This window comes from Xenopus laevis, chromosome 7L (assembly GCF_017654675.1).
Source record: "Xenopus laevis strain J_2021 chromosome 7L, Xenopus_laevis_v10.1, whole genome shotgun sequence".
In the NCBI taxonomy this organism is placed as follows: domain Eukaryota; kingdom Metazoa; phylum Chordata; class Amphibia; order Anura; family Pipidae; genus Xenopus; species Xenopus laevis.
In genome coordinates this window covers 66,769,495-66,793,801 of record NC_054383.1, presented here as the reverse complement: position 1 = coordinate 66,793,801, position 24,307 = coordinate 66,769,495, and the positions used below count along the sequence as shown (strand labels likewise).

Sequence of the window (24,307 nt, the reverse complement as noted above, 5' to 3'; positions counted from 1 at the left end):
GATTAATGTATTGTTTTAATAGTGAAAATTAAAAGAAAAAAATAGTTTTACAAATTTCATATTCAAAATACAAGGAGTTTATGGGAGAATGGCAACAATCTGTAAACAGGTTGGTGTCATATTAGGTGACTTTCATCTACAGTACCATTCTAAAAGTTGATTCATTGACTTCCCCTTTTGATATATTTTTTAACTCAAAAAGTGGGAGGCCTACAAGACAGCTTTTTGATAGGAATAGAATTGTATGAACCTGCTGAGTTAACATATGAAAAAGATGATGTGTCTGTGAAAAGAAGCATAAAATTAGTGGTTTATTTGGCCCTAGAGTAGTTGTTCATTCCCTACCCCTCACAAGCAATATCAGATTGAGGGTATATTGCAGTCAGGTGTAAAGGCTGGCCCTTCAGGGTGCTTTTGTCTCTGTCCAAGCCATAGCCCTATCATCTGTGGTGCACACATACACTTCAATTTCTTTCATTCTCCAGTGACCGTGCATCTGTTTGGTTTCCGCGGTTACAGGACCATTAAGTAGGAACAAGCAATGAGAAAGCGAAGTCAAACAGGTAATAAAAAAATTAAGGCCATTTTGGGTCTAAAGAGTACATACAGAAAATGTAAAGAAAATGTGAAGAATCACAGCATAAGGTAGAATTAGTGCGTTATTAAATCAGTCAGTTTTATACTCTTTTCAAAAGTTTTAACTTCTCAGACCAGTCCATTACTGCCTTACATAATAATGACTTTACTGATTCTTTACCAAAGTTTTGTGAGGTACAACTTACATTTACAAATTACATTTACCCTATGAAATTTACTGCAGTGCAGTTTGGGTCTCTATCCGTTATCCATTATGAGGAAAGGGTCTTGTGTCTTTTTAATCTCATTTACGATGTTACTATGTTACCCAATCAGATGCACAGAGCCTCAAAGATAGTCCTGTAATACTTGAGCCTCTTGGTAGCTATAGAACATCTAAGCAAGTGTTTTGCTCTGCGGGTTCATGGAGGCATGTACCCTCTTTAGTCTTTATATAGGTATGATCTTAATGTTCATTTTTGTTCTTCAGTATGTATTCTTGGGAAACCAGAGTGTAATAAAACATGTCTAGTACACCTGCAGTATTTGGCACATATGTTTAGATCACCACAGCAACATTAGGATGATGTAGACTAGAGAGTGATATTCTGAGGCAATTTTAATTGGTTTTTATTTGTGTTTTTTGAGTTACAGTAGAACCCATATTTTACATCCTCTGATTTTATGTTTTCCCTTAACTTTGTTGTTTTGTGGTCCCACCTATATATTATGCTTAATACATTTCCCTGATTTTACATTTTCCTGGATTTTACACCATTTTTTTTTCTGGTCCCCTGAAAAACATAAAATGGGGGTTCTACTTTATTTAACTTCTTTGTTCAGCAGCTCTCCAATTTCAGAAATCTGGTTGCTAGAATCCAAATTACCATAGTAACCATGCATTGATTTGAATAAGAGACCTGAATAGACAGTTGAGTAGCAATAACAATAAATATGTAGCCTTACAGAGCATTTGTCTTTAGATGGGGTCAGTGACCCCCATTTGAAAGCTGGAAGTTCTAAGAAGAAGGCAAATAATTCAAATACTCTTAAAAAGAAAAAATGAAGATCAGTTAAAAAGCTGATCTTCATTTTTTCTTTGTAAGAGTATTTGAATTATTTGCCTTCTTAAAAAAAGAAAAAAAAGTTAAAAAGCTGCTTAGAATTAGGCATTTTATAATATACTAAATGTTAATCTGTCAATTCAGGCAGGAGTACTTTTATGTGGTGAAAGTTTGTTGCCCAAGAAGGGCATTTGTATACATGCAATTCATTTCAAAGAAGATTTACAAAGCTGTTTTGGACAAAGAAAATTGACTATATTATAGGGGAAAACAGTTTAGCCACAAAGCACACACAAGGGGTCATTCCTGTGTGCAAGGCAGTGTGCAAAACTGGGTGCAATCATTCGTGTTTTTTTCTCTAGATACCCAGAATTTCTCAAGCCTCTGCATGCCCCAAATGAATACAGTGCTATCCGCGTGTGGCAGTGCTGTGGGGTGGGTGCACATAGCACATAGTATTCTTTTCACCTAGTGCCAGATGTTTGTGCTTTTTAAATGTGCACTAAGGGGCATGCTTTTGCACTTGCGTCTTGGGTGTAAATGACCCTAGGAAAGACAGTTAAAACAAAAGAGAAGCAGAATTATTTATTTTTTTACATGTTTTTAAAATATCTTTTGTCCCTTCCCACTTGCTACAAACTGTACTATGACCTATGATGTAATTTACTAGCAACAAGAGGCAGTGCCATTTGTCTGCATGCAAACAGGTGCCATATGGCTTTTTCTTTGTTTAAGGTTTTTGCTAATAAAATTTTTCGGCAAATTCAGAAGACCTTTTGGAATCATATAGCTCTTTGCTGGTTTAGGGGTGGGGAGTAACACTTTTTGTAACAGTTGCTTTCTTTATGTGTATGAGAAGAGCAACAGTTGTTCTGCAAAGTGAGAAATGTAGGAACAACTGTGGATTGTACCCATGTCAATATAAGCTCAGTGAGGACATTTGGAGGATACAGACACAGACAGCTACTCTTTTGCCTTTTAGAGTAATAACAGTGACTCATATTATCCTTAGTACAAAACAATGTGCATGTGGTAACTACTGAGACTTAGACATAATCTTGTATACATCTGCATTATATAGATAAATATTCACACACATATATCTATATACACACACAGGGTCGGACTGGGAGGCTTGGGGCTACTGCTCCAGGGCCCCCCTCCGGCCGCCGCTGCCTCTCCGGAGCGCTGCAACGGTCTAGTGCGCATAAAGGTAGCGCCGTGCATGTGCGCACAAATGCGGCGCCGCGCTACCTTTATGCGCATGCGCAGATATTCTACCGCGACCCCGGACAAAGCCGCCCCACTAATTAGCGGATCTAAGTAGCCCAGTCCGACACTGTATATACATATATATATATTCATACATACATTCACACACACTAAGGTGGTTGTGTAATAAAATACACTAAGGGGTCTAGTTATCATGCTGTGTGAAACACTACCAGTGATCATTCAATCGCTTTTGTTTTCTAACTGTTGAAATCGAATTGCTGATTGGTTGCTCTGGGCAACATCAACGCTAATGCTTCATTCCACTTTTTACACATCATTATAAATATGCCCCTAAATTTGTCCAGGTGCAGTAAACCATAGTAGGAAATCAGCAGCTAGCATCTACTGGTCACCTGCTTAACAACAAACATCTTATTGGTTGCTGTGGATTACTGCACTAGGGCGATCCAACGGTCACCTCTCTGTGCAAGTCCATTACGGCACTTTTTAGTCACTGGTAATAGAGCAGTGATGCAGGTATGTTCTGTCAGCCTCTGTTTTCTGTAGAATGACAGATACATACTTCCCATATGGGCCAGGTTAGGTAAGGAGCATAAGTCAGCAGTGGCTAATCTTCTTTCCAGCACATTTCTAAGCACTTGTGATTATTGCTCTTTTTGGTAAAATGCCATTTAATGCTGATGGTTTTGGACAGCTTCATCCAATCGATGAGAGAAAAAAATAACAGGCTTGTGAGTGTCAACCCATATTACCAGCCTGTGCTCTGTAGGGCGAGTTTGCTGGTTTAGGAGCCTTTCATTTTTAAGTAATCAGAGGCAGTGTATACAGAGCTGCTGTCTAGCTGACTAAATCCTCATTGCTTGATTAAATCTAGCCATTGCAACTCCATTCAAAGTAACCTTTGAAAACCATTACAAAATATACAAGCATGTATACAACATGTAACTATGTATTTGAGCCCATTTGCATGTTAACTAGCACTAGTCTCTAAAAATTGATGGCCTCCAGCTTTGCCATAAATACCTGAAGTATAACTTTACAGTCAGCCGTTACCAATTTTCATGGACCTACCACAGTACCAGACCCCTACTAGCATTTCTTGTCCATAACTAGCAAGATTAGGATCATGGACACTTGGGTTTCTCTGGCCTTCCAGGAGTATGTATGTGAACTGCATAGACAAGTTCTGTATGGAAATGAAGAATTTAGGCTAATGGAGCTCAACCATTTCTAATTTTGTGATGGCAGGAGGATTTTGATTGAAAGTAATTAAGCAAGCTAGCTGTAAAATTAATTAAAGCAAAGGGGGGGGAATTTTATTGGATTGGATAGCGATATAGCGGCTGTCAGATGGGGGACGGATGGGGGTGACCTGAATTCTCTGCCCTCCCTCCTCCCACCCGGGACGTTTATGTCACTTTAATCTCCTTACAGCGGCTGGTGTGCATTTGTTTGAAATAATCAAGGAAATATGGTCAGAAATTGTCAGCTTTCAGATCTAATTTACCTGACAGCCTCACGCTAGCATGGGGGAATTTGTGTATGTTTGCGATTGTGTATGTGTTTGTGTAATGACTCTGCCTGTGGCACTAATGTGTGTATATGTACACTGTTTTTGTTTTCTTGTGCTTAGCTGACTATATATTGCTGGGTTAGTGGATATTATTGCATTATTGTCTGCTTCTAAATAATTCTGTGAATCCCTCTTATTAGAAGATTTTCACAGCATTCTGCTGATTCATAGAAATTATGTAGTATTCACCTCCTTCTGCCTTCTCCGTCCTTTGTAACCAGCTTATAGTTAGTAAATATAGGATTAAAGAGGTGACTATAATGCCTGTTTCCAGATGGTTAACAACAGCTAAACCCACAAGAGCAGCCTATTTGTATCAGAGAGGAATTCTTACTTCTATAGATGCGCTCATACTTTATTTCATCCAGTGGTATTAATTCTTTATTCTGAATGTTCTTGTATCTGGTCGAGTGAATAAAGTACTTGTCTATTATTCCATTAAGCTGACACAGTCAAGAGAGCAAGATAAACCATTATTTTAAAGTTAACGAAACAACGCTAGCTGTGCTTGTACTTGACATTGTAAAGTCTGCTTGCTACAGCTTTCTACCATTTTACAAAATGTATTAGGGTTAGTAATTGACGTTTTTCACTGAGGGTACTAGATATTTCCAAAAGGGATTAGATCAAATGAGGCAGCATTTGCCAAAACAAACATTTCTGCTCATAACTCTATGTCAGTAACAACCAACAAATGCTTTTGTGTTTTGCATAGAGAATGTCGTCCGACTAAATTTCAACTTTAGGCACAAACTCACGAACTTCTTGGAGGCGATGAAGAATTACAAAAAAAAGCTTTATTTCACATTAGTTAAAACATCTGACGTGTTTCATGTGCAGCCACACGTAGTCATAGATAAAATGAACAACATATTTTTCACTACTTTCTTGTACTATCATTAAAACATTTTATATATAATACATTTTTTTATATAACATGCACCTATTCTTACATTTTGCTTTTGCAATATTGGTTGCTGGTGAAACACCTCATTGTTATATATTTGTAAAATCTGAACCATTTAAACAGTTACTTGCAAATGTTCTTAAAAAACAAGTGTATTTAACATAATATTGCTTAGTTGGCTTGATGCAAGGAACGCATAACATAACCTGTTTACTTTGAGGCACTTTTTTACACATCTTTGTCTAGAACCTGAAACTTAGACGTTCATGAGTAAGGCTAAGGTACATGGAATCATAGGCATTTTGCTAAAAAGCAAGCGTGCAAAAGCATGTAGTAATTCATGTCACTTTCTATTATATCAAAATGCAACACAAAATGCTGCAAGTAGACTGAAACCTAAGTTTTCATGCAAACATCAGATTGGAACAAAGGTTTGCCAAGTTGCTTTTTCCCAGGTAAAAGTCAGCAGCAAAAAAAACATTGGGATTGCAGTTCTAGTGGCTAACAAACACTTTTATGTCCAACATGCACTGCCATTGTTGCAGCTGCTTCTTCCTGGGGGGAAATAGGGACATTTTACCAAAGTTGTTTGTGACCTAAACCAAAATCTATAGATCTATTTATTTGCCTTTTAAAAAACATTGTCATTATATTCTATAATTATACTGACAGATGTATGTTTATCCTTTAACAAATACAGTTACACTATGGGGCCTATTTATCGTGCTGTGTAAAATTATTTTAAAAAATGGTGCAAAAGGGGGAGTGATATAAATGGCAGCTTTTTAAACATTTTTGGTGTAAACCTTTCAAGAAAAATGGCAAAACAATGTTGGCAGCAAGTAAATTTAAGCAATGGAGGATCACTGTTTTTACACAGAATTTTCAAGCAGCTGCTCCTTTTTTTATTTTTTACATGGGAAACTTTGACACCAAAAATGTATACAATATTTGATAACTGTGCCCTTTTTGTGGTCATAAATTGGAGTCCCATTCTACTTGTTGGCAGGGCCTTCCACCCATGGGAGTAGGTGACCAATGGCTTAAGAACTGGGACCCCCTTGGGGGCTGTACCTTTTCCCTCTGTATCTGATGCAAAATTTTGCATTGTAGGTAAAACAGTATGAATTGCAATGATGTTGTTCTTTGCATGTTACAAAAATGAGCCCTATTCTGTGTGCCATGAGCCTAAATTAATAATCTTGTAGAAAAACCTTCCTTTTTATATTTTGCAAAGTCATTTCCATTTATTTTACTAGTGTCATGGTTGATACTAGTAGCTATCACATGTTCAGGGAAAGGGCAAGCTCTAGCTACCAATTTAGCCCTTAGAATGGTCCATGCTTAATTTCATACAAAGAATGCCTAAGACAGCAGCGTCCTTTCTTGCACAAAGTAAATAATTGAAAGTTATGTACAGCACTAAGCTCTGACAACAGAAAAAAATATTTAATGCATTCAGGTTTAAAGCATACCTTATTCATAAAGAAATACAAATACATACACAATATCAGTAACAATATTGAAAGCAGTTCTATATAATGTTTCCACACACATTTAAATCACATTATGAAATGCACTATTTTTCTCTGAGCCTGTAACATGCGTGCTGTATCCGTCGGTGTTTGTTTCTCTTACCACAATCAGAAACAGCACCCTCTTTGCCTCTTATGCAGGTTCTTATAGTAGGATTCGTTTCTCTGGCTCTGCTGCAGGCACTTCCTGCCAGCACAGGGCACTGGAAACTGCTGGGGCTGCCAAAAACCTAGTGTGTGCTACAGCTCCCCAAACATCCCTTTATTTTTATTGTTCTGTTAATTACTGTTTAAACTTTAATAAGTCACTCGATCATAAGGGGAACACTAGTGAAGAGATTTGTGCAAACAGAGTGCTCAGATGGACCCATTTAAATCATTTTTTTTCTTTCTTTGATGTGGGAATGTTTGTTTAGGAAGCAAATCTGTTATTTTAGGGAATGAAACAGAAAACAAAAACTGTGACAGTTAAATTATGTATGTGGGATGTGAAGCAGACTGCTTGGAAAGCTCTATCCTACTGAAGCTGCTGTGTGACACATGCATGGTCAAGCAAAGAAAGGCAAAGGAATATTATTATGGGTAGCCGTATAAATACTCTTAGTTGTGTCCAGGGTTATGATGTTATTTAAAGGTGTGTGCAAACCAATGATGGGCAACCAGCAGCTTTCCAATTGTTGCTGAACTACAGTTCCTAGAACTACCTGACAGTTTCAGTTTAAAGGCCTTGTGTCTTCATATAAGTCACTGAACTCCAAGGTGCTTCGCTTTTAAATTTGATTATTATTGGCTTGGTGTTATAAGTACTGTCTATTTTTGCAAATGTTACTAAATTATGCAAAACTATACATTCCATGCATAATGTTGCTGCTTTGCAGATAGATTTGACTAAATTGGAGTACTGGGCAGCACATTGACAAATGAGGTTCAGTGTTGATAAGTGCAAGGTTTTGCATTTTGGTACAAATAACAAATGTAGCTTTACACTCAATAGCAGTGTGTTGGAGGCTTCCTTAATTGAGAAGGATTTGGGGATGTTTGTGGATAATAAAATATGTAAATTTAGGCAGTGTGAGTTTGGGCACCAGTCCTTAAGAAGGCTATTAATGAGCTTGAAAGAGTGCAGAGAAGTGCAACTAAACTGGTTAAGGGAATAAAAGAATTATTATCTATGAGGAAAGACTATGAAAGTTGGGTTTTTTTTCTCTAGAGAAAAGGTGCTTGTGAGAGTACATGATTACTCTTTATAAGTATATCTAAGGACATTATAGACAGATAGTGGGGATATTTTTTCACAAATAGAAAATCAAAGAAAAGAACCCCTTTAGTCTTGAGAAACTGACCTAGTGAAGTTGTGGAACCTTTGAAGGTAGAAATCTAAGTGGTCTGGGGATTCAGCTTTTATACAACTGATGATGTTTTTGGTAACTGCTCATAGCATGGATCTCTTATCCTGCAATTCTTTATTTAGGGCAATGGCAAATGGGTTGGATTCTCTGCTTGCATTTACCTACCTTAGTATGTGTGCAGCCCGTCATTGAACATGCAGAGTGGATTTTGGAGCATAAACACTAAAGTATGCATTTTTATGCCAAAATCTACTTTCAATGTGTACTAACAGGCTAATCACATTCAGGTAGCAGAAGGTAGCAGATCAGCATTTCATATAAACACCACTGGAATGAGAAACCCATCTGCCATTAGCCATATAGGTAAACTAGAAACCATATCAAGCCCCTGGCAGCTGTTGTGTGACAGCTGGAAGCATGTTGTTTTTTCTTGCCCTCATACATTTTAGTAATGGGTACATTATCCTCTATAACACTAGTGATGATACAGTATATCTGTGACTTGGTCAGAGGATGCTGGGAGAAGTATTTTAGCAGGAGTTGATGGCTTAAGGTTGGACACACCTCTTTCTTTTAAATAAACATAACGTTATGTATAACATTTTTTAATAACATCTGTGAAGGTACCACTGTAACATTATTCTCTATAAGGCAAGGAGTTCCATAAAAAGGCCATAGTTTGAGCCTTTTAGACTTTTTAGTAAATGATTTGTTATCCTTTATCATTACTTAAACAATGAGGTAGATAAAAGAGTGAGAAATCCATACTAAGCACAAACTTTCACAGACAGTTTCTTGGTTGTCTATACTCAACATAATTTATGAGTGTAGCAGGCTTACTATTTTTTCGAAGCAGTAGTGGGGCACACAGAACCAGCTATGGGTCCTGCACACAAAGCCAGTTGTGTCTGATGATATTGGAACTGCTCACACAGTGCTGAGATCACTTTCAGCTATAAGGATATCATATAGAAGATGGTACACAGTAAAATACTTTTTGTAGTTATTAGGAACAACATACTGTACTGTAATGTATAAGCTATAAGAAGCAAACTCAGAGTTCCGTGACCATACAAAAACAATATACCATTGAATGTGCTTTTATATACATCCTGGAACTCTGAAGTGACTATATTTTCAAGTAAAATTATTTTACTAAACAAGTATGATAACATTATTAACATCATTCACTGTTATATGAATATATTTAAAGGCTGTGCATGGCTTTTACACATTATATCAGGTTTGCTGAACATTTTCTTCAGGAAACTAGCATTGAAAACCAAGATTTGGTTTAGAAACAGTTATGCTGCTTATTTTAATTACTATTGACTGACATAGAAATACATTTTCTGTATTAACCTTATTACTGCCATAGACCATCAATTTGACAGAGTTGAAAGTCATGGACCGAAGTGACAAAGCTGTGGAATTGACATTTCCATGTTTCAGCAGATGAAATTCTGACTGTGTGTTGACATGGCAGTAAAAAGGTTAACATGGAAAATTTAGATTTACCCAACACAGAATTGGAACCCACTTTGGAGTTTGGACCCATTGTTTAAGAATCCCTATTTTACTGTATATAGTTACAATACACAAGAGCCCTAAATATCCTGGAAATTATATTTTATAAATGGTGCTTAGTGATGTCATTATTTATAATCGAAGCTTAGTGATGTAATTTCTGTTACATGACTCACTGAAACTTGTGTATAATAAATAAAGTACCCCCTGTTGTAAAATATGATGATAAGTCCACTTGGAGTACCATAACCTGTATGAAAACACTCAGCCGTGGGCCTCGTGATTTTATATGGTCATGGAACTCCTCGGTAACTTATAATATCCTTATACTTTACAAGAGGGGGTACTTTGTTCACTATATAATCATCAGTATCATCTCACTATAATGTCAAACAATAGAACTGTACAGTAAGACAATTGGTATGTGGAATAGACAAAAAGATGTCTTAATAGATGCATTTTGTAGTACGGATGGAGAAGTCTAATTATGGCTTGTGGCCACATGTTAAACAAATAGGGAGATGACTGCAACTGCCACAGAAGCCAACTGTATGAACCAGAATATACTGCTGGTGAAACAAACAAAGATGTGCATAAACTGCCTCTGCACAAGCATCCTTATGTACAAGGTACTGAAACTTAGATAGAAACTTAGATACCTCACTTAAAAAGTTAGATTTAGGCAAACATTTTTTTTTACTGATTTTCCTTTTCTCCACACTTATAAAGAAGTCTATTCTATTTGACATTAACTAAGATCCATGTTTTTGCCAAAACATTCCTATTATTTTTAAAGTTTAAATGTTTTTAAGAAGCCTTAATGGAATGGTGCTGATTGTTAGGAATATGCACACAAGGAGATTTGTCTCCTGTGGGAAATCAGCACTCCCCATATGGGTGACAAATTTCCTGAAATTACTTCCCCCTTCACTAAAATTTAGATCACTGCATATACAACTCTATATATATATATATGGTGATCTGGATTAATTTGGAAAAACATTTAAGATTGCCAAGAGCAGTGATCAGAATGTTAGTGAAGGGAGAAGTATTTTCAGAGCCTGTGTTGCCCACGGTAGTGCAGATTTCCCACAAGTAAAAAATCTCCTTATCTGCTATGGCCATTAAGGAAAAATATCTAGTTCCCAAACTTTTCTTAGCAACAACACCTGTATATAGACACATGCTTTAGGGCTCATCAACATGGCCATTTCAGCATGAGCTCCCTGCAGAGAATCTTGTGTTCCACCTCAAGGGGGAAGAAACACAGCCCATTCTTTCAAGTAATTTCACTAAGGCACCTTCAAGCGCTGAATATAGGTGGAACACATTAAGTTGCATTCCATCTGTATTCAATGCTTGCCTGTGTCCCAGTGAGTACATCTGGATTTCTTCCTGCAGCCCCAGGGGTGGAATGCATGAAAGATCCACCACAGGGGAACATGGGTTGAATATGGTTCTCCTTAATTTTGGCGGTTTGGTGTATATATAACTGAAAATGGCTGCATGCTTCTACCTATAAAGAAGGCAACAAATATCAATGTATTGCAGGGATCCCCAACCAGTAGCTCGTGAGCAACATGTTGCTCTCCAACCCCTTGGATGTTGCTCCCAGTGGCCTCAAAGCAGGTGCTTATTTTTAATTCCAGGCTTGGAGGCAAGTTTTGGTTGCATGAAAACCAGATGTACTGCCAAACAGAGCCTCAATGTAGGTTGACAATCCACATAGGGGCTACTAAATGGCCAATCACAGCCTGTATTTGGCACCCCAAGAACATTTTTCATGCTAGTGTTGCTCCCCATCTCCTTTAACTTCTGAATGTTGCTCACGGGTTCTAAATGTTGGGGATCCCTGATGTATTGTATATATTTATATATACAGATTTATGAACATACCTGTACAAATTTTATATATAAAAATATTCACACTTGTATACTCTCACTAATACACATATGGCTACTTAGATACACTTCTGTCCCTAGCAACTATGGATAGCATCTATTAAAAAAAGAAATTTCCATATTTGTGTAAATTGCTTTAAAAGCATTTTATCTTGTCATAAAAAACTAGAGTGCTGTGCAAGTGATCCTGGCCTGAGATGATTGGACAGCAGCGTACGGGCTGCTAATGGCCATTTTGCTCCAGGGTGGCTTATTAAAAAATTTATACACAAATGCTTAAAATTGCATAAATTATTAAAAAAAAAAGAAACCAAGTAAGCACTTTAATCACTCACACCCCCTTCCTCTGCTGTCCACACAACATAACAATGAAGCAGACAAACTGTCAGCCAGCAGTGTGTGTTTGCATGTCAGCTTTATGTGCTTCTAAAACAGTGTCATGTAGTTTTTGTTTTGCTACTAACTGAAAACAATATAGGTCAGTGGTATTTGCTTTGCGTGTAAGTGTGCAAAAATATATATCACATACCATGATTTTGAGTCTTTCTGAAAAGTTAAAGGGAAGAAAAGAAGAAATTTGTCTTACTAATGACTGAACTTTAATCACAGGATAAATATTTTGCATATATGTTTAGAAGAACCTGAAAGCACGACTATGACTCTAAAATATCGCTAAACGTCCCAATAGGGATTAATGTTTTTTTTGTGGTTTTATTTTTTAACCCACGTTACATAGTAAATTTTATTTTTTTAAATATTTCCATTTTTAGTGTGTTTGTACCACATGTAGTAGATAAAAAGTCAAGCAGTCAAATTTGATATTTGCTGCACAGTTATTTATGAAAATATTCAATGATATATATATATGATCATTTGTTTGCTCAATTTACTATGCCTTGTGTAATTTTATGTGTGTTTAGTGTAGTGCAATTTTCAGTCCCCTGAGACAGAGAAAACTGCATCCAGTGATGACAATGTAATGCAACAAGCTATTGTTTGTATTGCAGAATAAGAATAAAATCATTGGTAGCATCTTAATTTACTTTAGTGCTCAAAAACACAAATATGTATATTGCAGAAAAAAGTATGGGAACATATGTATTTGTGTAAAATATTGTTGAAGTTGTGTAGCAGCATATGAGCGTGATTGTGTGTTTTTGTATAAGTGAGTGCCTGAGGTGCCCTATCAAGCTGGCTTGGGCAGGCAGGCAGCGCTGAGCTGGCTGTACATTGATTTGTGTCCATGGTGCAGCTGCCGACCTCTATTGAGGAACAAACATAATCAGCACTGACGCAAATTAGATGGTTATTCGTTTTGAAAATTGACAGAAAAACAATAAAAAAGATGAAATGCTCCCAAATCAATAGATATAATGAAATTCAAATAATCCGAGAGATGAGGTCTCCATGGCAACTGATAATGTGGAAAAGAAAACAATTTAATAAAGGACAGACACACTTTGCAAACAGATTGGCAAAGGGGGGGGGGAGGTTGGTTACTGTGTCTTCGTGAAGGATCACTGTCCGTCCCAAGGACGGCTGCAATAATTAAGAGGGCCTTTCGGTCCAGAAAGTGCAGATTCAGGTTTTAATACACAAAATTATTTCAGGAGCAGTGAATCGGAAAGTCGTTTGTTTTGACCTTCCAGTGAGGCCTGCAGCAGGGCATGGCGGAGACGCCAGGGCTGAAAGGGCTGAGTTATGGCATATTTGTGTTTTTATAGAGCTGAGGGGAGGGGGAGAGGTTAAACAGTATTTACAGCTCACTTGTTTTCAGAAGGATAGAGAAATCGAGTTTATGGTGAAAAAAATGCATGCAGAGGATTGATTTTTCCCTCCCTTTTCCATGGTAGGGAGCGCTAGGGGATATTGCAAAGAGCTGGTGAGGGGTGATTGTTTTGTTTTTGGGTATAAAATTTAATGAATACAAGGTACACCCAATACATTTACGGATCCATTTTTGTACATTTAAAAAAAAAAAACCATGAGACAATGAGCATTCTGGATTGTAAAGGGAAAGCAGGAGTAGTAGTTAAACAAAGATATACACAATGTAATTAATTAGTTAGGTCTCCTTATATGTTTATGACTGTGAAGGTCACTTATTGACAGGACAGAAAGAAACCTAGATGAATGTTAATAATGAAGAAGACAGAAAAAGTGCAAACTGGTTAATCATTCTAAAAAACAGTTCTAGATTTGGGTTATTTTTTTAGTTCTCTATGAAGGGGCTGTGCCCTATGGAACTGCTGATATAACCTAGAATTTATGTGTGGCCTTGGTTTGTGTTTGTGCACAGTGCCTCATATGTGTTACACTGGATCTAAGCTTTATTTTATGTTCGTTTCACATTGATCTTAATTCTAATTGTGCATGATAACAAAAGCAGTGCAAAAGCACAACATACAGGCTTTGGTTTGGGATCCAGTCAGATTAATTGTTTTAAGGACTCCAATTCAGGCAAGTCTTTAGTGTTCAGCCAAACCAAATTTGTTGGGTCTTTAAAGCTTAGTGCAAATTAGTGTGCTAAATTTTGTTCTGATAATGCAATTTTTTATTTTGCTCAGGTTTGAATGTTGAAATTGGTGTTCCCAATGTGGTCAAATCATTAGTGAGTGGAGGATTAAGTAATAAAAAGATGAAAAAAAATGGAAAATTCCCATCCAGCCCAACCCTAAAGTTTGCTCAGGATTATAGTACACAGCAACTGTTTTCAAGGCATTTGTTAAAATGCATGGCTTGTTTTAACTCAGTGTCCTGAGATGGGTTAAAAATGCCAGCTGTGCACCTCTGCAACTACTTGCCTTTTTACATGGAATGTACATGACAACTTAGGTAAGGTAAATCTACAGCTATGATCTGTAAGGCGCAGAATGGGTCAACTTTATACCTTTACCTATGATTAATAAATGTATGCCACTTAAGGTTAATTTTGCTTGTTCATTTTTTAGTAGCAATTTATTGGCAGTAGCAATTTATTGGCATGCAGTACTGTCAATATGTTTGTAAAGTTTTTTTTAGCAACAGATGCACGTAAAGCCAGGTATGGGGAAACAGCCTAAGGTTTATGTTTTCATATATAAACCTGCACAAAACTTCTGTAAACAACAAGTTGCCACAGACACATTACTTGAAAAACATTTTTAGAAACAATTGTATTAATAGCAGCCCAAAGACAAAGTGAATGTAATACAGTTGAAAGGATTTTCTTCCTACATGTTATAAAAGGTTTGTGTTAGTCAATGTGCAGTAATCCATAGCAACCAAATAGATGTTTGCTTTTCAACAAGTAAACGCTATCTGCTGATTGGTTGCTATAGGCTATAGGACTTCTAGCAAACCTTGCACCTTTTATTATATAACCCCATATTAGAGTTTCTGACAAACTTTGCCTTAGTACCAGCCTTAATATAGATAGACAAGCCTGTAATGTTATTTCTAAATAAATGTCGCCAAACGAGCGGATCTTTCCCCGATATGCCACTAACGGCATGGCTATATCGGGGGTAATTCGAACGTTCGCCCGTATGGCCGAACGAACGAATTACGATGCGCCAAGGGGCTCCGACGGGTTAAAAATCAAACCTTCCCGATCAATATCATGGCCAGATATCGATCGGGAAGACCCGTCGGAAGCCCCCATACACGGGCAGATAAGCTGTCAAATCGGTCCAAACAACCGATATCGGCAGCTTTATCTGCCCGTGTATGGCCACCTTTATCCAACATGATCTGATGGTTGAAAAATTCACGTGTTTTCCTCCCTCAAGACAGAATCACACTGATTCAACTCAGTTAGAATACTCATAAATCACCTGCCTATAGGCCTAGATTTGTGGAAAGCCCCGAGCCTAGGTTGGCAAAGATTTAGGGGCGGCATGCTGCCCAGCTGCATTGTAGTGGGTCCAGAAGCACTGGGGATACACAGAAGATTTGCCACCTCTTTAAATCTTATATGCAATCCCTGTGCTCTGAACCTGACCAGACAAGACTTGTGCGACTAATGTAAAAATCCGGTCCTGCCTATATATACCCAGTTTGATTAAAAAATTTTGTAAGCACCAAAATTGCTGAATGCATGCTTCATATGATGATTTTCTAGTACTGTCCATAAGGCTAGGAAATATTAGAAAGGTAGTGAGCAATTTGTTTTATATTTTAAGGGGCAGGTTTATCAAGAGTCAAATTTTGAATTCATGCAAGTTTTTTAAAATTCCCATGAACTCAAAATTCGATCGAAATTCATTATAAAAATCGAATTTTTAAAAACTCGGGTGAATAGGATAGACCACAAAACTCGAATCGCATTAGATGCAAATTTTAAAAACCCGACTCAAGTTTTTTCACTTAAAAAAACTTGAATGTCAGGAAGGCTGAAAACAACTCCAAATTGATCTCTGGATGTTTCCCATTGACTTAAACAGCAATTTGGCAGGTTTTAGATGGCAAATAGTCTAATTTGAGTTATTAAAGGGCCAGTGTATTATAAATCTTGAAAATCCAATTAGAATTTTTTGAAAAACTCAAATAGAATTTGAATAACTCCTAGGTAAATGGAATCAGATTGTCTAATAATCTCTGTTTAATAATGGAACCCTTAATTACAGTCTGAAATGCATCCTTAGACATCATGGGCAGTCTTAGTACAATAAAAAAAATTCTACTAACAATAGTTATTATATTGTCAAGTTGAATTTTTTTTCTATCTATTGGGTGTTTATACTTTATAGAAGAGATGATCCTGAACTCCCATGTTTTTTGCAGACAACCTCATAGCTTCTAATTGTATAGTCCTGCAACTTGTTCATTGTGCAACCTCAGGTCGAAGAAGGGGATACATGCTTAAGAAAAAAATGTGCTCGTTTTTCTTAAGCAGCACTCACACTGAGTGAAATGTTTAGAAATCTTGCCAAAGGGTAACTTTATTTCCTACCAGGGAGTTCAGATCTACACAGGCAGAGCTATAAAGCAGAGTGTAGGGAGCTGACAGCAAGCCCTGCATTAGAAAACCTATAACTCAAAGGAGATGCTAGGTTCTGACCCCTCCTAGCAGATCATGATTTACAGATATGGAAGGGGAGGGGGCTTATTTCTTGGGTTGAGAAGAAAGGGGCTAGTACAATAAACAGATCAAGGGGACTGTAGAAAAAAGACAAGGGAAGCTTCTGGTTGTAGGATGCGACAATGACATGGGGCACGGACATTTATTCATCTTCATCCCAGAAAATATGAAACAACAGCACCCATACTTATTGCTATTCATTCAGTTGTGTTCATGGTATAAACTCAGGTTATAAGCATAAGGTGTGATTATGATTTTAAAAAAATATCCTCACATTCGTTTAGGTCTTTGCATACAGTGTGTCATACAGGTTTCATTTATTTGCTATTATGTACAGTATGTCATTTTTGTTATAGCAAAATAACTGTTTTACTTAGTCCGGTGACTGTACAGCTCTAAACAAAGTATCTTTATCCTAATGTATCTTTACTATATTTGTACATGATAATGACATATATACTTGGCAAACTATCCTTTTTTTCCTCAATCATGTTGCAGTGCAACACCAATATCAAACAGGCTGTAAGTACTCTCCCATTGATCAATATAGATAATAATACACAAGTCCATGGATTCACTGACTATATATGTGGGTTTCATCGTCGACACAAGTTAGTTTAGTGGTTTAATGCATGGTAAAGAAAATCCATATGACATAAGGTGTTGATGGCAAATTTAATGTCCGTGTCATAGTTAAAGGTTGTAAATAACAATTCAGGATGTTAAAGAAGATGTTGTAGGAATTACCAAAAGGCACAAAGGATTTTTGCAGAACTGCCACCAAAGATTTAATATTTGTTTGAAATGAGAAACGATTCTCAAATGAATTTGGAGTGCTCTGGAATTAATGTCACCTCCCTTTCATTTTCTGATGCCTGCTGATTTGAATATTTATAAATATCAGTAAATTATTTATTGGGGCAATCTGCTGTACCATTTACCAATTGCTTTTAACACTTTGGTTCCTTCAGCTGTACATGCAATTGAGTTTGGCTCCACAAACTTGTATACAGTAACATTGTTGTGTACTTTTCCCAATCTGTGTGACTGTATAAATGTTCAGGTTGAATACAGGCATCTGTAGGATTATCTGTATAGTTAAGTATACATGCTTATACAGAAATTTGGGTATGAAATTGTATGTGTTGTCTTTGACCTTCATAAAACATAACTTCATATAATAAAATACACATTTAGCCTTACAATGGTGTTAGAATGCATAAATCTGAACAAGTGTAAAGTGAAGATCCTTGGTTAAAATATGTCACATATAAGACAGTTATTTTAGACATACATAGGCAGAGTGTTAACTATATTAATTAATTACCAGATATGGGGCAAGTTACACATGGAGAGCTAAATATTCAAGGCATGTATCAGCCTGATCAGTTAGGAACCATTACTCCTATCTTTTTTGCACACATATTAATGTTGATTATCTACATCAGCTGAAGACCCTTTACACTTCTGGTTTTACCGTTATGTCCTTTATTGTTCGGCCCATTTAGTGAAAATTGTCCAATAATGACGAGCACAAAAATGCAATTCTTCTGACTAAGGAAACCTCACCTATCACCTCATAAATATATCACCCCAATAAATATAGATCTTACGAAACATCACATTTACTAAGATTACATCTGTCTTATCTGCTTCACACTTAGCATATGTTAGTAAATGAGCCATTTTTACATTTTTTTTCCACAAAGATTACCGCATGATTTTGTGATGAGTGTTTATGTTTATGAGTGGATAGTTTACATTGATTGGCAAAATATTGCTAGATTATACTTGAGGCTTTCTCCACTCTAGATACATGGAGTGAATATACATACATGTTTATATGTCTGCATTTTATAATATGTGCACATCTTTGCAGCTTATTTGCAGGGAAACAAATTAAATGTTAGCTACAAATTCTCAAGGTCACAGCTAGAGACAGTGCAAATCCAATGTCATTTCCTGAAATAAAAGCAATAATGTGTTTTATTGATAGGCTGTACTCAGTGGTGTAACTAAAAACAGGCAGGCCCAGGTGCAGGATACACCCCTTCCCCCATGGAATCATGCGCTATCACACTCCAGGCACATGCACCTAAAAGATTCCCTCTGCCCTGCCATCTTCAATAGCATTTATTGTGGTTCCAGCAGGCCCGGGTGCAATGTCTACCCCTGCACCCCCTACTGCTGAATGTGCTTTACCTTTGTAAACGTAAATTTTCACAAAATACCCCATGTACAATTTTTAGAATATACAAACCACTTGAAGGATTTATAGTTCAATATCAAAATTTAAAATTTTAAAATCTTTCTGAATTATTGATATCTGTAGGTCAGTGTTTGGGGTCCTTTAATTATAATATCCCTTATTAAGCACAGGAGGTAGCATATAGACTGCTTACTACCAAACTTCTAGCTTTCATTTTCACTTTTCCTTTTTGGAAGCCCAACCATAATACAACTACATTGTTTAAGGAGAAAGTAAGATTTTTATATAGAGTATTTAGAGAGATTTGGACTGGGAATGGTAAAAATGTTTAGTTTAACAAACTGGGTTTATCTAACTTATAGCAATGTAAATTAATGGAATTTCTGCTTGGGTTGACTAATGCTCAGTTACTAGAACTGTTTGATACTAAGCAACCTATACTCAAGCTATACAGCCTTAAGCTCCCCATAGACGCGACTAAATTATCGTGTGGTTAGTGGGATTCTAATGATCGTACATCTTTCGATTTTTCGGCCGACATCTGTCAGGAAATTGATCGGCCAGGTCAAAAAATATTTGTCGGCCCCAGTGCAATCTATCTATGTTTGCAGGGCCAAGCAGGCAGCTCCCCTTTGTTTTCCTGGCAAATTGGTCTTTTAGTTGATGGTCAATGCGTACGATCGTTCCGAGAAAATTGTGGTCTCACGATGAGGATCGGATCTTTTAAAAATCTCAACATCTATGGCAGCTTTAGTGTAACAGCTCATTTTGGCTTAAGAAAATGTTGCCAACAGGGGAAATCACAAGACATTTGAATAGTAAAGGACAATAAAACAACTTATGAAAAGGGATATGTTTTTACACATCATTTGTGGCTTGGGTGAATGTAAAATACGACAGAGTGCTTGTTCCTTGCTGTGTGATTTTTCTCTGCATAATGCCAATCCAGCACTGATCACTCTGCGGCTTTCCATCATTTCCACCTCACAGCTCATCAGTCTCTCATACAGCATGCCTATCTCTTATCATTGTCACTCATTCTGTAGGAAGTGTCATTTAAGGGAATTAGTGCGAGCATTGTAAAGTGGTTGTCCCAGCTACTGGAGATCCAATGTAACATACTTGTGTGTGCCCTTCCATCTTTGTTAGCTTAAGCTTTGCATTCTGGAATTCCAGCCTTCATGACAAATATATGTATTACTGTAGGTTTGCTGTGTGGCAAACAGCTTCTCCACATGCATTGAGTGACAGTATATCATATATAGATGTATTGTTGTTGCTGGTTCCTTACAGTATAATAGTCCTGACTAAATGGTCAGGTTTAGTATGTTCTATTACTGGTAGCTTTGATGTGATTTTCATAATTTTATACCATTGTTGGTAAGCACTGCTGATTTACAACACTGTGATTTTTAAAAGGACATTATAATAACCTGTTAAGAACTGCTCATTGATTTACCTGAAACATACTTGTTACTAAAGCCAAGTCAGCTTTTTAATAATCGTATTATAACTTGTCTATTAGTGGCCAGTTTCTTTAGGGTAAGGCCACATGAGGAGATTCGGGAGATATTGAATAGTCGGACAAAGTTGCCTCAGTGAGGATTTTGCGCAAATACTTCGATCGAACGATCAAAGGAATAATCGAACGATTCGAAGGATTTTAATCCAACGATCGAAGGATTATCCTTCGACCAAAAAAACTTAGCCAAGCCTATGGGGACCTTCCCCATAGGCTAACATTTCGTTTGGTAGCTTTTAGGTGGCGAACTAGGGGGTCAAAGTTTTTTCTTCGACTATTGAATGGTCGAATAGTCAAACGATTTTTAGTTCGAATCCTTCGATTCGTAGTCGAAGGTCGAAGTAGCCCATTCGATGGTCGAAGTAGCCAAAAAAAACACTTCGAAATCCGAAGTATTTTTTCTTCTATTCCTTCACTCGAAGTTAATGAATTGGTATTGTAATTATATTTTATTTTTATGTGAATTGTATTTCTAATAATGTACTTATTGTTACTTATTATTGCAGTGGCCCCTTGTGTGTTACTACTAATTTATTATTTTGCTGTACAGTGCTTTGCCCTCTAGGAGCACTATACAAATAAAAATATACATACATACATACATACATACATACTGGTCTTTTAAAGAATGCATTCAAGTAAACCCTACTTATAAACTATTTCCAGTACTCACTATAGTTATATGCCCATGTGGAAAATCATAAGCAGTGGTAACAGGTCTATATTTTTTACAAATAATGTTTTTAATTTTTTTCCCTATTTTCTGTTTCCACTCCTAGCTGAAAGAAGTGTTTGCACTGACACAACCTCAGGAAAGCCGAAGATGGCTGCCAAACGAAAAGGCGGCCTAAAACTAAATGAAATCTGTGCCAAACTAAGCCGGCAAGTGGTGTCAGAACAGGCATCGGACTTGGGAGATGGGGATGTTGGACCTCTGGATATCAGGGAAAGGGAAGGAGAACAAACACAAGAAGGAGACCCCACAGACTCTCTGAACTCTGAGCAGAGGAGTGCAGAAGAAGACAAGAGACGTAGAGAAGTAATAGAGAAGTGGGTTAATGGAGAATACACTGATGAGCCCCCTGAAAGAATGATCAAGGACTTTAAGAAGATAGGGGCAACTGAACTTCCCCCTGAAGGCATCTACATGGTACAACCAAAGGGATGTAGCGATGAAGAAGACAACACTGAAGAACCGAGAATTTCTCTAGTTGGTAAAGTCCCCGAGGAGAGAGATTTAGAGAAGCCTGTTTTAAAGGATGCAGCAGAGGCAGCTATTAAACAAACCTCAGGGGCATCTACAGGTAAGAAATTCATCCTGTCACTATTAGAATCACTAATCATATTTACTTGAACATAAACAAAAATCAGCATTTCCTCTGTGCAGTAATTCTTTTCATTTAACATTTCCCTTTTTCCAACAAGGAGTTGACACACTAGATTTCTTATCCCACGGTACAAATTTAGTACCAGATAACAATACAGGGTTTGCTAGTTTTCTGTAGGGAACTTATATCAATGGCAGGTTCTTTTCTGCCTTAATATGGTCCCACTGTATGAATGCTTAGGCGGTCAGAATGCTGGCATGGCTGAGAGTGGCAGAGCAAGACTCGTAATTATGCATGAAGATATAAACAGAGATGTTTAATTATCCTTCACCACATCAGTGACAAAGTAATTAACAAACATTGTGAGATCAATGGGAAGATGTGTGACCTTCAGCAGACACCCATAGAAAGGCATTTTCATCTAAGGGACAAGGTGACTTGACTGGTTATGTGCACTTCTTTTTACAACAAAGGCACATTCGTGCAAAAACGGCCAGAGCAAACACAGATGTGATCTATCAAGAGGACTACAAGGGTGTAATGCTTGCTGCTTCTTTTTTAGGATAGCAGACTGACACAATTCCATCTTTAGTGTTTTCTTTACAAATATAGAATGCCAGTTCTATTTACATTTCATGCCTTTTAAATCCTGCGTCCTTTAACATCTTCATAACGGATACTAAATGGTTTGGAGTAAGTGACACTTGCACAGTGCCAACAGAAGGAGCTGCAGCTTTTGTTAGCAGACTGGAAACAATGCTATGTGTATACATTTTTTAAATATAAATAAAGGAAGGAGTGTGTTTTACAGCTGCCATTTTCAAGGTTAAAAATAATACTAGTGACTTAATTTAGTACTGCACAACGCATATTTTATGTTATATATTCAATGATGTCAAAAAAGTTACCTCTCAGTATAGTGTAAACATCACTCCCTATTTTCATTATAGTATATTAGGGCTCATTTTCTTAAGGTGATGGAGGGTGGAGGTGCAAAGTCCAAAAACGTTTTTTTTTTTTTTTTTTTTGAACCTTTTAGATTCTAAATAATTTGTTTTCACTGTGATATTGTACTGAAATTGTTACTGAAATATGAAAACATATTCGGTGTAGAGTCACCTTTTGCAGATTTAAATTCTTTTGGAGAAAGTATTTACCTGTTTTTCAGGGTGTTTGTTTGTGGGCTTATTCATCCAGGCAGAAATGCTGCAGTTTGTTCATGTTAGTCAGATGACGTGTGCACAACTCAGTTTTTGATAAGTACTATAGATTCTCAATTAGATTGAGATCAGGTCTTTGACTGGGCCCTTGTAAAACATTAACCTCTTGTTCTTAAGACACTCCTGTGATGCAGTGTCCTTGCTTTTGAAATCATTGTCCTGATAAAAATTAGCTTTTGCACAAGCAAAACAGATTTCCATATTTCCTTCTATTTTAACATGGTTCAAATCTCTGATGGCATAGTTCTACCATCACCATGCAAAATATTTATTTTAAGTATTCCCATGTGAGCATCATCATTATGATGTCAGACATAGACTTATCCACCATTTAAGTTTACTGGGGAAAGGTGTGTGTGTGTGTGTGTATGTGTGTGTGTGTGTATTATATATAAACATTTGTAAAACAGTTCCCTTAAGTTTGAAATCTACATATATTAGAAGCCACCTAGGAGTGCAATGCCCATATATAGTAATGTGAAGGAGAACAAATAGCTTATGGAAGATACTAGAATTGTGAAGTTGGGTACCACAAACTTTCACTGGCATTCGTCATTAATTCACACCTGCCTATGGCACTGTCTGCCAAAGCCCTAAGCAACATGTTTCCCGTTCACATGGCTGGAAATGAGCAGCGGTTAAGAATGATTCTTCATGAAAGTACCATGACAAAACAATTCATGTGCCATTATGCAAGGCCAGAGTGTGAAAAAACTACTGGTATTATTGCTCATAGCACAAGGTTGATCCAAGGACTGGCCAGATTTCCTTATGAGCTCAAGCTAGCTTCACTTAAACATAAAGAAAGAACTTTCCCTTCTAGCTAGGAATTTGGTGCCTTTTTTGTGCAGATAAAAATTAACTTTTAGATTGTAAGCTCTTTGCCTCTCATATAGGTTGCTGGATGCTTTGAACTTGAATCTGTATGTTCAGTGTATATATCCATTTATTCTAGAGCACTGCATAACATGTTGGTGTTTTATAAACATGTAATAAAAATTATTTTTAAAATAACAAATGAAAATAATTTTACGTTCTGGTCCTAGATTTTGACCACAGCAGATTTTACCAGATGTTGATGTTCAACCCAAGGATTCTCTTTGAGGAGCAAGACTAACTTTTTGCCACAACCCCTCAAAATTATATTGTATAATACAGTAAAGCTTTTCCTATTGGAAATAATTAAATACCTCCCAAATAATTGAGAATATTGTTACCTTATTTGGCAAGATGGTAGAGGATTGACAAATGTGCTGTAAATATAGGTCCTTTTACATAGCTCATAGCCAGGATATTT

At 36.9% G+C, this 24,307-nt stretch overlaps 1 protein-coding gene across 7 annotated transcripts in view; it reads left to right on the top strand.

The window, feature by feature from the left end:
* Positions 1-24,307, top strand: part of casz1.L (castor zinc finger 1 L homeolog) — a 253,395-nt gene that overhangs the window by 199,993 nt on the left and 29,095 nt on the right. For all 7 annotated transcript variants that reach the window (XM_041569137.1, XM_018225650.2, XM_041569136.1 and 4 more), the window contains one exon: positions 21,242-21,766. In XM_041569137.1, the coding sequence (XP_041425071.1) occupies positions 21,286-21,766 (481 nt within the window). In that variant the 5' untranslated portion in view covers positions 21,242-21,285. The remainder of the gene's footprint in view (positions 1-21,241; positions 21,767-24,307) is intronic.